A 13,297-nucleotide genomic window follows, 5' to 3' on the forward strand; every position below is an offset into this window, starting at 1 on the left:
CTTCATCCACATTCATAACTGGCTTCATGCAAGCTCGTCGGTTTGGGGTACTCTTTAGCATTTCGCCAGGACATCTCCGATTTGATAGGTTACGTTCGTTCCCATACACAATCTCCTTGTATATTTGTTTAGTCAACCTACTTTCATTAATTCTTTTCATATGCCTAATTTAATCTTATTGTTGTTTTTATTTAGCTTTAGAGGACTGATACATGACATACTTGACAAAAGACTATAGCACGGTGGGGAGACAGTTAGACTCGTGGTTGTGTCTCACAAAATGGGCGGCGGTGGGGCCCATTTCTAGCCGTGCTTAGGATTTTTTTTTCAATATTAAATGAAAGCTAAGCTATTTAAAATATGACCGACATTCATCCTCATTTCGTTTTTGTTACCTATCACACACATTTCAAAATGCGACGAACCATTATTTCATTAGTACATTACCTTTCATTATTACATTACATATGTATGTCATTATTACCAGGGAATAGTTTGGACTCGCCCAAATATTTTTTTCATGTCGATCTTGGATAGATTTTTATTAGGCTAAACGATATAAAGCGAAACAGCGGTTCCATCAATTAAATACAATACACAAATAGAAATACATTATTTGAAAAAAAAAAAAAACAATAATCGCCGGTAAATGATCTTAGTAATTTCTTCGAACTAATCTTTTTCCTTTCATTGTTATAATGACGTTAACATTAGCTAATGACTTATAACTTTACCTTTTTTAAATACCGTGTAACTGCTATCTATAGAAAAAGATTACTGGTAGATACTTTTTCTCGTGGTATAAAGTAATTAAGCTTTCCCTTAAAATTGTACTACAGATTGTTTTAACAAATACCTAAACATACAAACCTGTTTCTCAAAAATCGTTATTGACATGTTTACTTTATATTTATGCTCTTTGTTGAATATAGAAACCTCTAATAACGGAATAAGTCTCCTGGCAATAGTAACATTAAGTGTAGCTATCTCATATATCTATCATATTTTATCATTGTTTTTTTTTCTTAACTACCTGTATGGCTTTATAGAGATCATCGTGAGAAACCTGTAAAGTCAGGCAACTAGATGTATAACATGGTGCAATCCGGGTTTGTTTTCATTGCAGGAAGACCTGACGGGATCGCTTGTGTACCTGATTAACCTACTCCATGATCGTGGTCTGCATTCTGAAGCGGACCCCGAGCTCTTCATCAGAGGACGCAACTGGTACCATCATGAGGAGATGACATCACGCATCTATTTCGGTATCTATGCCTGCCCGGCAGAGACTACACCTTTCCACTTGTTTTGCACGCTTATTTTGCTACATCCATTTTCACCTTTTCATCTCATACAATAAACTCATTCCTTCGGTTAATTCTCATTACCTTGTACTTTATGGTATCCGTATTCTGTATTTCTATCCGTGATCTTATTTTAATTTTGAGGAACAATTAACCATGATCCACTATTGGTTAGGTTTCCAGGTTGCAAGGTTGCGGGGGTTGCACACGGGTCGCTTCATGTAAAAATAGAGTTGAATTCAGGATAGTGGTCACAAGCCACCCCTGGCTCTTTTCAAGAGACCTCTTTTCTTGACTCCCTACATATCTCTTTAGTGTTACTTTAGTTATGCATTATTCACTCTACATGCAAGCCCTGCCATCGCATAGTCGCCTTAATCTGATATCCTGAACACTTCCTTAATTTTTTTGGTATCTTAAATAAAAAATCTAAATCGTCCTGATTTAGCGTCGCTTCACTCGAAGCCACTCCGAATCCTGTGTTACAGATACCTACGTGAATTCTCTGATCCGCCTGAAGTTAGCTTCAGATCCCACAAATTTGGAGTAGTATAACGGATCTACTCCGAAGGGTTCGAGTTCGACATTATCTTCTCTTTTCTTTAAGATAGTGTCGAACCTCTTGGGTCGCAACCGGGGTTCTATCCTACCACCACCATGTTCTCCCATCCTTCTGGTTATACAACCCGAATCATGGAAGCCGACGCTCAGATAAGAGAGAGGTGAAGTACGACCTTAAAACGTCTTTATAAAAACCCTAGTTTAAAAAATTGAAGCATTACCCTTTTTATGTTGCAGTCGGGTTACATTAGAGTTTGACGAGATTCAGATTTAGGCTATGGAGCGCGAATTTTTTAATTTCACGATATTTCATAATCTAAAAATCCTACCGACGTGCTGTAAGGGGCAATATTTATCTTCGCAAAATTATCTTGATGATGAAATTACTTCTAATTAACCACGATGATCCTTGTTACTACACAAACAAGTACACAATGCTCAAAATACACAAGTTTTTATTTACATTATTTTTTTATATTTTATATACTTTTATAAAATACCTTATAGTTACTTAATTATTGACGTTAGATATATTGTGTCGCGGACTTTTTTATAAATCTATTAAAGACCTATATTTTTGTAGTACGTACATTGTATGCATAATCATATAATCAACCATGTAGCCAGCTCACGCACGAAAGGTTTCTATTGCTATTAGATTCATTTCACCCAGACCATAAATAGATAATATATAGAGATGATATAACAAGTTGATGAATAGCAGAATTAAACACCGCCTTCAAAAAAATTTGGTTCTCAGTGTATATGTATGTATGTTTGTCCGCAATAATCTTATGTTTCGCTGAGCCGATTCTGATGTTTTAGAAATTTTGCCGACTTCAAGGAGGATATACATTGGAGGCGGTTCTCTTTTTGCTAAAGTTATGTGTTTATACTAATTTTAATAAATATAACAAAATGTTACGACAACTATTAAAACATTTATATTTACAATTTACATAAATAAAAACTTAAGCAGCTAAGACTGCGTAGTTTTAAATCAGTGATTCGTCACTCAGGAATTTTTACAATGCCATGTAAATGGAGGCAAGTCATTAAGGAGGTGAAAGCGCGGTGAGCTTCATAAAACTGAACTTAGTCTTATCCCGAAAGCCGATCACTTACCAGTGCGTTCCGTAACTTGCAAAGTGAACACAGAGAATTTCTACTAGTCTTGATTAGTTTATACTCAGTGAGTTTACGGGAGTAAGACTTTTTTTATTTATTTATTCTATTGCTTTATTTTATTTATATATGTTATATTTATTTATATTTTTTATTTTACATATTTACTCTTTATAAAAAATATGGCTTCTAATTCTATCACAAACCAAATTTTCATTAACGTACCTGGAGATGGAGTACATAGTGGCTATAAGGTTATTAAAATTGGCAACAACAATTATAAAACCCTTTTTAGTGTGTCTCAACAATATTTAGGCTGCATTATTGGAAAAAAGGGTGCCATGAAGAGAAGTATTGAAAGTGATACACACTCTTATCTAAGAATACCCAAAGATACCGGGGTAATAACAATCTTTGGGAAATCCGTCAAAAACGTAAAAGCAGCAAGAAAATGTGTGGAAGAAATTGTTTCATTTTCAGCAATGAGACAACAATCGACTCATTTCCTAAATATCCCGGTTAACACCACTTCAATCAAGAACAGATATTTTGCTTTTAAGAGTGCCGTCTTGAAAACCTGTTCAATTGAGAGTGGTGTTGAAGACTCATTATTCATGAGAGGGAGCAAGTTGCACATCACTATTGGAGTCATGTGTCTGACGGACGGGGAGACATTGCAGGCTTCCAACCTGCTTAAAGAAGGGAATGAAAAAATTGTGTTGCCACTAATACGAAATCATTTACCTTTGAAAATACGTTTAAAAGGTCTATCGTATATTAATGATAACCCGAAAGCAATAGATATTTTATATTGCGATGTCCAAGAAGAGGATGCCCCAACTGGCATTCTACAAAATCTCATCGACTCTTTGTCGGATTATTTTTACAAAGCAGGGATAATGAAGAAAAGATATGGGCAAGATAAAGTCAAAATGCATGTGACATTATTAAATTCCAAACATCGGAGACTTTCCCCGGAAGTTAATGATAATTTAGACAATGCACGAAAATGCGAAAGAGTTAGTTTCGACGGCACCGAGATTTTAAGAAACTACTCAGATTTCGATTTTGGAGTTGCAGAGTTGACTGAAATCCACCTATCAGAGAGCGGTGTGGGACCTGATGGGTATTACCTGCCCGTTTCTATCGTCTACTGTAAATAACCACCCTTTATTTCCCGTAGAGCTCTAGTACTACATTTCTTGCTTAATGCCCAGTTTTACAACTGACCGTGTCCATTATTTGCGCAGTTCCTTCAGTATCCTTCTCGGCCTTGTTGCCTTGTCTGATTATTCTAGTAATGTTGATTCTTTTGTCACATAGCATTTGCCACGATCCCTGTATACTTCTTTCGCTTCATCCACATTCATAACTGTCTTCATGCAAGCTCGTCGGTTTGGGGTACTCTTTAGCATTTCGCCAGGACATCTCCGATTTGATAGGTTACGTTCGTTCCCATTCACAATCTCCTTGTATATTTGTTTAGTCAACCTACTTTCATTAATTCTTTTTATATGCCTAATTTACTCTTATTGTTGTTTTTATTTAGCTTTAGAGGACTGATACATGACATACTTGACAAAAGACTATAGCACGGTGGGGAGACAGTTAGACTCGTGGTTGTGTCTCACAAAATGGGCGGCGGTGGGGCCCATTTCTAGCCGTGCTTAGGATTTTTTTTTCAATATTAAATGAAAGCTAAGCTATTTAAAATATGACCGACATTCATCCTCATTTCGTTTTTGTTACCTATCACACACATTTAAAAATGCGACGAACCATTATTTCATTAGTACATTACCTTTCATTATTACATTACATATGTATGTCATTATTACCAGGGAATAGTTTGGACTCGCCCAAATATTTTTTTCATGTCGATCTTGGATAGATTTTTATTAGGCTAAACGATTATAAATATATTATTTGAAAAAAAAAAAAAACAATAATCGCCGGTAAATGATCTTAGTAATTTCTTCGAACTAATCTTTTTACTTTCATTGTTATAATGACGTTAACATTAGCTAATGACTTATAACTTTACCTTTTTTAAATACCGTGTAACTGCTATCTATAGAAAAAGATTACTGGTAGATACTTTTTCTCGTGGTATAAAGTAATTAAGCTTTCCCTTAAAATTGTACTACAGATTGTTTTAACAAATACCTAAACATACAAACCTGTTTCTCAAAAATCGTTATTGACATGTTTACTTTATATTTATGCTCTTTGTTGAATATAGAAACCTCTAATAACGGAATAAGTCTCCTGGCAATAGTAACATTAAGTGTAGCTATCTCATATATCTATCATATTTTATACATACATACATACATATAATCACGTCTATATCCCTTGCGGGGTAGACAGAGCCAACAGTCTTGTAAAGACTGATAGGCCACGTTCAGCTATTTGGCTTTAAGATAGAATTGAAATTCAAATAGTAACAGGTTGCTGGCCCATCGCCTAAAAAAGAATCTCAAGTATGTAAGCCTATCCCTTAGTCGCCTTTTACGACATCCATGGGAAAGAGATGGAGTGGTCCCATTCTTTTTTGTATTGGTGCCGGGAACCACACGGCACCATCATATTTTATCATTGTTTTTTTTTTCTTAACTACCTGTATGGCTTTATAGAGATCATCGTGAGAAACCTGTAAAGTCAGGCAACTAGATGTATAACATGGTGCAATCCGGGTTTGATTTCATTGCAGGAAGACCTGACGGGATCGCTTGTGTACCTGATTAACCTACTCCATGATCGTGGTCTGCATTCTGAAGCGGACCCCGACCTCTTCATCAGAGGACGCAACTGGTACCATCATGAGGAGATGACATCACGCATCTATTTCGGTATCTATGCCTGCCCGGCAGAGACTACACCTTTCCACTTGTTTTGCACGCTTATTTTGCTACATCCATTTTCACCTTTTCATCTCATACAATGAACTCATTCCTTCGGTTAATTCTCATTACCTTGTACTTTATGGTATCCCTATTCTGTATCTCTATTCGTGATCTTATTTTTATTTTGAGGAACAATTAACCATGATCCACTATTGGTTAGGTTTCCAGGTTGCAAGGATGCGGGGGTTGCACACGGGTCGCTTCATGTGAAAATAGAGTTGAATTCAGGATAGTGGTCACAAGCCACCCCTGGCTCTTTTCAAAAGACCTCCTTTCTTGACTCCCTACAAATCTCTTTAGTGTTACTTTAGTTATGCATTATTCACTCTATATGCAAGCCATGCCATCGCATAGTCGCCTTAATCTGATATCCTGAACACTTCCTAATTTTTTTGGTTTCTTAAATAAAAAATATAAATCGTCCTGATTTAGCGTCGCTTCACTCGAAACCACTCCGAATTCTGTGCCACAGATACCTACGCGAATTCTCTGATCCGCCTGAAGTTAGCTTCAGATCCCACAAATTTGGAGTAGTATAACGGATCTACTCCGAAGGGTTCGAGTTCGACATTATCTTCTCTTTTCTTTAAGATAGTGTCGAACCTCTTGGGTCGCAACCGGGGTTCTATCCCACCACCACCACGTCTTCCCATCCTTCTGGTTATACAACCCGAATCATGGAAGCCGACGCTCAGACAAGCGTGAGGTGCAGTACGATCTTAAACACGATCTCAATAAACCGACTTTAAGTCATAGTTGAAAATATAAGTTTAGCTATTAGGCCTTTACGATTTTCCCTATCTAAATATAACAGAAAGAATAAGAAATAAATTAGACATAGAATTAAAAAAATAGGTTAAAACCTAGTTTAAAAAAAATTTAAAGCATTGCCCCTTTTTATGTTGCAGTCGTGTAAATTAAAGTTTAACGAGATTCAGATTTAGAATTTGGAGCGCGAATTTTTTAATTTCACAATATTTCATAATCTAAAATTCCGTGCTGTAAGGGGCAATATTTATCTTCGCAAAATTATCTTAATGATGAAATTACTTTTAATTAATCACGATGATTCTTGTTACTACTCAAACAAGTACACAATGCTCAAAAACAAGTTTTATGTAATTATTTTTTTATATACTCGTATAAAATACCTTATACTACTCGTAACTTCCCGGATTATTTTATAAGTGTTGATTAATCTAAATGTATCCATGTTTATTTAAATATGAAATGTACTTTATTAATGTAGCTGTCTAATGGTGAAAGAATTTCTCAAATCGTTTCAGTATCTCCGAAGACTACCCGCATCAAACAGCTCACCAACGCTTACATCTTTATAACATTAATATAGATAAAATTGCCAACATCATTGCTAACAATTTGCATGGCCCGTCAACAGGCAGCTAGAGTCATCGGCTCACCGGTGAAGAGGTAGCGCGAGTCAACGCTGAAGGCGGCATCCCACACCCAGCGCTGCGAGTCGTGTCGCAGCTCGCGCAGCAGCGACCAGTCGCTGGTGCGCCACACGCGCGCCGAGCAGTCGCCGGACGTCGTCACCAGCATGCTGGGGAATTGTAGTTACACTTTTTATAAATATACATATATAATCACGTCTATATCCCTTGGCGGGTAGACTGAGCAAACAGTTTTAAAAATACTGGAATGCCACCGTCAGATGTATGGCTTATGACAGTTTATTAGCACATCGCCTAAAAGAAGAATCCCAAATTTATAAGCGTGTGTAGGTACATCCATTTCCCTTTATTAATTAATCGAAATGAATCCCTTCAAAATCATTGTAAAATGTAAAGTGTAATCTATATCTATTTATAACAAAAATCGATGCTAAAATCTATAAAACAAATATTATTTAAGGTGAATAATATAAATACTTAAAAAATATTGGATATTCAAAATATTGGATAAAATACAAATTATATTTAAATCTATAAAATAGTTCTTATGAAGTTAAATCTATTGACGTATGAAATCATATCGGCAACTTTATAGTACAACATTAAATGACCTGTCAAAATCAAAATAAACGGTTGGGCACGGTTAAGACGAGGTGGTGTTAACGGGTTAGTAGTTAAGAGAAGGCGTCGATTGTAGTGTCATTTTCAAAAATAAAATAATTTGATTTAAACATCTTTATGCTGGTTCTACGTTATCGACGGTCTTTTCAAAGATTGTTTACTTTGGGAATTCTAAAAGAGGAAGAAAAGAGGAGTCATACTTTTCTTGGCATATCTTAGCCAATGATAATTTCAAACTTCGAACAAACGGGCTAGTAACCTGTTAATATTGGAATCTTAATTCTATCATTAAGCCACACAGCTAAACTTGGCCTATCATTCTTTGTAAGACTTGGCTCTGTCTTCCCCGCAAGGGATATAGATGTTTTTGTTCAATATTTTAAAAGTATCATACATACATATAATGATATGTATGTATGATACTTTTAAAATATTTTAAAAGTATCATACATACATATCATTATATGTATGTATGATACTTTTAAAATATTGACGAGATACATTAAAACACGGAACAATACGCAGGACAATGAAGAAAAGTTCATTCTTAGGGTTCCGTACCTAAAAGTCCTTACTTTACATACACCTTAGCGTCCGTACCTTACAACCAACAAATGTGTTTTTTATTTATTATTATTTTTTGCTCAGTATTAATTACGGTTACAGGTAGACGCTTAAAATTTTCACGGAGCCCTTGGCGCGTGAGTCCGACTCGCACTTGGCCGGTGTTTGACCTTTCTGGGCCAGGGTGCGCCTTGCGAGTATAAGGTAAAGACACCCTGGCTGTGCCACAGAAACAAATTTTTTTAGTACGTATAATAAGAATAATTCAATTTAACTGCAGACGCCACCAGCACTATATATCTAGTGTATAGTAGTATAGATGAATCTTGAGAATATTGCCTTGGGGCCTAAGGTCTACTTTCAGCACTCCCATTCCTTCACATGGTCTCGACATTTTCTGCATTTGCTACTTTTCAAACCTATCAACAATAAAATGTTCATATCAATGTTCGAAAAACAGCAAATCTCAGATACGATGGAGTATTTTTCCAATTCACGGAATAATTAATGATTTATCAATACCGTACCAACTACACAGATCGAGTTGCTTCGAAGTAAGTTAGAGACTCGGGTAACGAGATACTAACTCAACAACACTATATTTTATGATAAATACTTATATAGGTAAATTAAAAAAATCCAAGACCAAGGCTATTAGTCTACATAACTACCTATCTAGCACTTTTGACAAACAACTAAACGTAAGGACATATTATGGTATATTGGCAAGTTTAAAGAAAAACTATTATTATATGCGTTCCATTCTTCCCATTTCTGCTGACTGCAAAGCTATCCGTCCTTCTGGGCGGAAATCTAGATGGCGAGAAGTGAAAAGACGAGTCGTTACGTCGTGACGTCGGGAGTCAATGAAAATAGAGAAGAGCAGTGGAGAGATTTCCGCCCTAAGGGACACCAGATGTCAGACCTCTATAGCTTTGCAATCTTTACGAAGAGTGTAAAGGAACGCATACAATAATTGTTTTTTTTAAACTTGTCAATATAAATACCGATGAGAGAGCCGGGCAGGCTATACCCATCAGCTCCCACGCCACTCTCTGACAGATGGATTTCAGTCAGCTCTATAACTCCAATATCGAAATCTGAGTAGTTCATTAAAACCTCGGTGCCTTCGAAACTAACTCTTTCGCATTTTCGTGCATTGTCTTAATTATCATTAACTTCCGGGGAAAGTCTCCGATGTTTGGAATTTAATAATGTCACATGCATTTTGACTTTATCTTGCCCATATCTTTTCTTCATTATCCCTGCTTTGTAAAAATAATCCGACAAAGAGTCGATGAGATTTTGTAGAATGCCAGTTGGGGCATCCTCTTCTTGGACATCGCAATATAAAATATCGATTGCTTTCGGGTTATCATTCATATACGATAGACCTTTTAAACGTATTTTAAAAGGTAAATGCTTTCGTATTAGTGGCAATACAATTATTTCATTCCCTTCTTTAAGCAGGTTGGCAACCTGCAATGTCCTCCTCCTCCTCCACTCCACCACTCCACTCCACCTCCTCGTCCGTCAGACACATGACGCCAAAAGTGATGTGCAACTTGCTCTCTCTTATAAATAATGAGTCTTCAACATATAATTAAGAAATGAAACAACACACACACACAAATTAAGACAAAAATACGATTGAAATCCTTTTTTAAATATTTCAGAATTGCAGGTAAGAATTTCTCCAATACTCATGTGCAACTTGCTCCATCTCATAAATAATGAATTTTTAATACCACTCTCAACTTCTTTTTATTTATTATTTGCCACAAGGCTTAAAGATAATTATTATAAAATTATCTTAGTTTATATATGTTTATTGTTTGTATCTATGTCAGTATTTACACAGCGACTTGTCTCTTTTTTACTTATTTATGTAGTTAATTTCCTTTTCGCCGATTGACTAGAAGAGATCCATCATTCATGGGATAAGTTCGCTATTGCAAGTGATTTCTTTTATAATCATGTACTATTTCTCGTAACGGATCAGGTCTCGGGACGGTCAGGGATGTGATAAACAAAAGTTAATCACATCCCTGCAGCTAACCAAGGATATTTTTTAGATTTTTAAACAATAATTTTATTTTGATGAATTTATGAGAACAAATGCCGATCAGTAAAAAAATTATGGGTAACTTAATTACAATTTTTTTTGATTGAGCCACATTTTATTATTTATGTTACATTTTTGGAAAACTTACAGCAAAAACATAAGAAGATAAACGACAAAAAGAAATAAGACAAATTACAAGTTTCCACCGAAAAAAAAATCAGTAAACAAAAAAAACCTCATCTGAAATTGGATGACATCGTGTCCAGAAACAAAAACAAGAGATAAATCCAGTTACACATACATATAGTAAAAAGTATAGGTCCCAAAACGGACCCTTGTGGTACTCCCGATGAGACAGTCCGGTATGGCGAAAGAAACCCTTGACAACAAACAAACGAAAACATGGGTGTAGCGGCCGTTCAGCCTTCATGGACAAACAGACTCTTTGACTTGACAATTTAGATGACCAAAACCGACTGACAGACTTATGAAAAAAGGACAATCGACACTAAGACGAGACGACGATAAGACGACATCTTGAACAGGCCAAATTCTTTTTTATTATATTCAGACACGACCAATAGACCCTCGGCCCGTTCAATGGTCGAAATAAGTTCTTCGAGTATGCGGCTATACAGGACTTTGCAGAAACCTTAAAGTCGATATTAATTATATTCACTTCATCCAGACCATCAAAACCTGATAAACGGCGATGAGTAGATAAATGACCAACAAAAATCCATCTCGCTGATGGGTGTTGAATGACCACACGCAGAAATGTTGTATTATACATATAATAAATAATTAACGCAACGTTCATCTGCTAAGTAATGTTGTTCCATTTTTGAATTGGTATTTGTGTAATTTGCCTACGGTCAAATAAATAGGATCCAATTAAATTTAACAAATTTCTCTTAACACCTATAGCTTCGACTTTTTCAAGTGGTATGTCAAGTTTAACATAATCAAAAGCTTGCGTCATATCGGAATATCACAAACTTCTTTTCTATTGTCAGCTTCATTTAAAACATTTAAAAACCTTTCTGTTCATTACATAAAATAAGCTTTTCCTCGAAATAGAATTGTGAATACGAATTCGCAAGTTTTTTTATAGATTTTTGACAATGTTGAATTTTAATTGGTCTATAGTATTGCTTTTTTATTTATTTTTTATCTTTTACATAGAGGTGTAATGATGGATATTTTCAGTTCCCCTAGAAAAACACCAGCATACAAGCTGAAATTTATTAGATAACTTAGATGATGACAAATAGTTTCATTAATTGTTTACAGTCAAACTGAGTAAGGTTTACTCAGTTGGACTGTTGGCGGTTAAATTTTAATTATTTTAGTAGATATGCCATCATACTCAACACTTCCGGTATTTTTAAAACTTTAAACAATCTTATAAACAACATGTGAGGGACATGGAGCCATGACCACAGACGGTTGTTGAGATGTTCTATTATTACTAGAGTATTTACAGGTTTTTTTATCAATGAAATAGTTATTAAAAGCATAATTCAGTGGGATCAGTTATATATTGATCATCCACCTTATCCTACTTCCTTATCACCTTATCCTTATCATACTTCATATATCATATCAGATGTCATTATTTTGCCTCAATTTTGTAAATTATATTTTTTAAAACGTCTAGTATAAGGTCGCTAAGGTTTTAATTTTATTTTTATAAAAGGCTCCGTTTCTTTTGACTACACATGTTTAATCCTTTAAATTAAAATGTTTTATGCCCATTTAGATTTGCAATTAACGTGTACTTTTATGTGCTTTTTCGGAAAACCGTGAAAACGAAATGTGATTGCAAGCTACGTTGGAATCTTCTGTTGAATATACTTCAAAAAAGTTAATGCTCTTTATTTGAGTTTTTAAATGTTATTGGACTTTATCTCGCATTTTTTGGCAATGGGAAAGATATGGAGAGTGTATCTATTCAAAAGTGCCGGAAACCACACGGCATTTAAAAACTGAACAAATTCCAATGTCATTATCAAAAATGAATGATAACCCAAAATATTTTATATTGTAATGTGTAAGAGGATGCCCCCCATCTGGCATAGTGCAAAGACTCATCGACTCTTTGTCGGAATATTTTTATAAAGCAGGATTAATAAAGAAAAATCATGGACAAAAAAACAGTAAAAATGCAAGTGACATTGCTGATTTCAAAATATTGAAGAGTTTCCCCGGAAGTTAAAGGAAATTAAGAAGATGCACAACATGCGAAAGAGTTGATCAAAGCGATAATAGCACAATGTAGGCACATAACGGTGGGTTACAACAGAGTCAGATAAGGACTTACTAAGAGCTATAATGAACTCAGCCAACTTGGCCCTATATAACACTTTGATTGTGGCGTTAAAGTCATTAAGCTTGGCAACAATAACTATAAAACCTATTTAAATATAACACAGCAATATTAAGGCTGAATCATTGGATAAAGGTGCTGTGGAAAGAAGTGTTGAAAATTATATTCTCATTTAAAAAGTCCAAAAGAAACCAATCTTTGGTTAAATCGTCAACAACATAAAAGCAGAAAGAAAATATTTGAATCAAATTGTTTCGTTTGCAACACGAGGCAATAATAAAATAAAGTTGAGAGTGGTGTTAAAAAGTCATTATTTATGAGATGGAGCAAGTTGCACATCAGTGTTGGAGTCATGTGTTTGACAGACACAGAGCACGGGAGACATTGCAGGCATGCAGATATTCTTA

General features: G+C 35.2%; 1 protein-coding gene across 2 annotated transcripts in view; it reads right to left on the reverse strand.

The window, feature by feature from the left end:
* The window catches only part of LOC106138317 (target of rapamycin complex subunit lst8), a 31,858-nt gene that overhangs the window by 5,838 nt on the left and 12,723 nt on the right, over positions 1 to 13,297 (reverse strand). For both annotated transcript variants that reach the window (XM_060947359.1, XM_013339446.2), the window contains exon 6: positions 7,318 to 7,460. In XM_060947359.1, the coding sequence (XP_060803342.1) occupies positions 7,318 to 7,460 (143 nt within the window). The remainder of the gene's footprint in view (positions 1 to 7,317; positions 7,461 to 13,297) is intronic.

This window comes from Amyelois transitella, chromosome 13, assembly GCF_032362555.1.
Source record: "Amyelois transitella isolate CPQ chromosome 13, ilAmyTran1.1, whole genome shotgun sequence".
NCBI lineage: Eukaryota > Metazoa > Arthropoda > Insecta > Lepidoptera > Pyralidae > Amyelois > Amyelois transitella.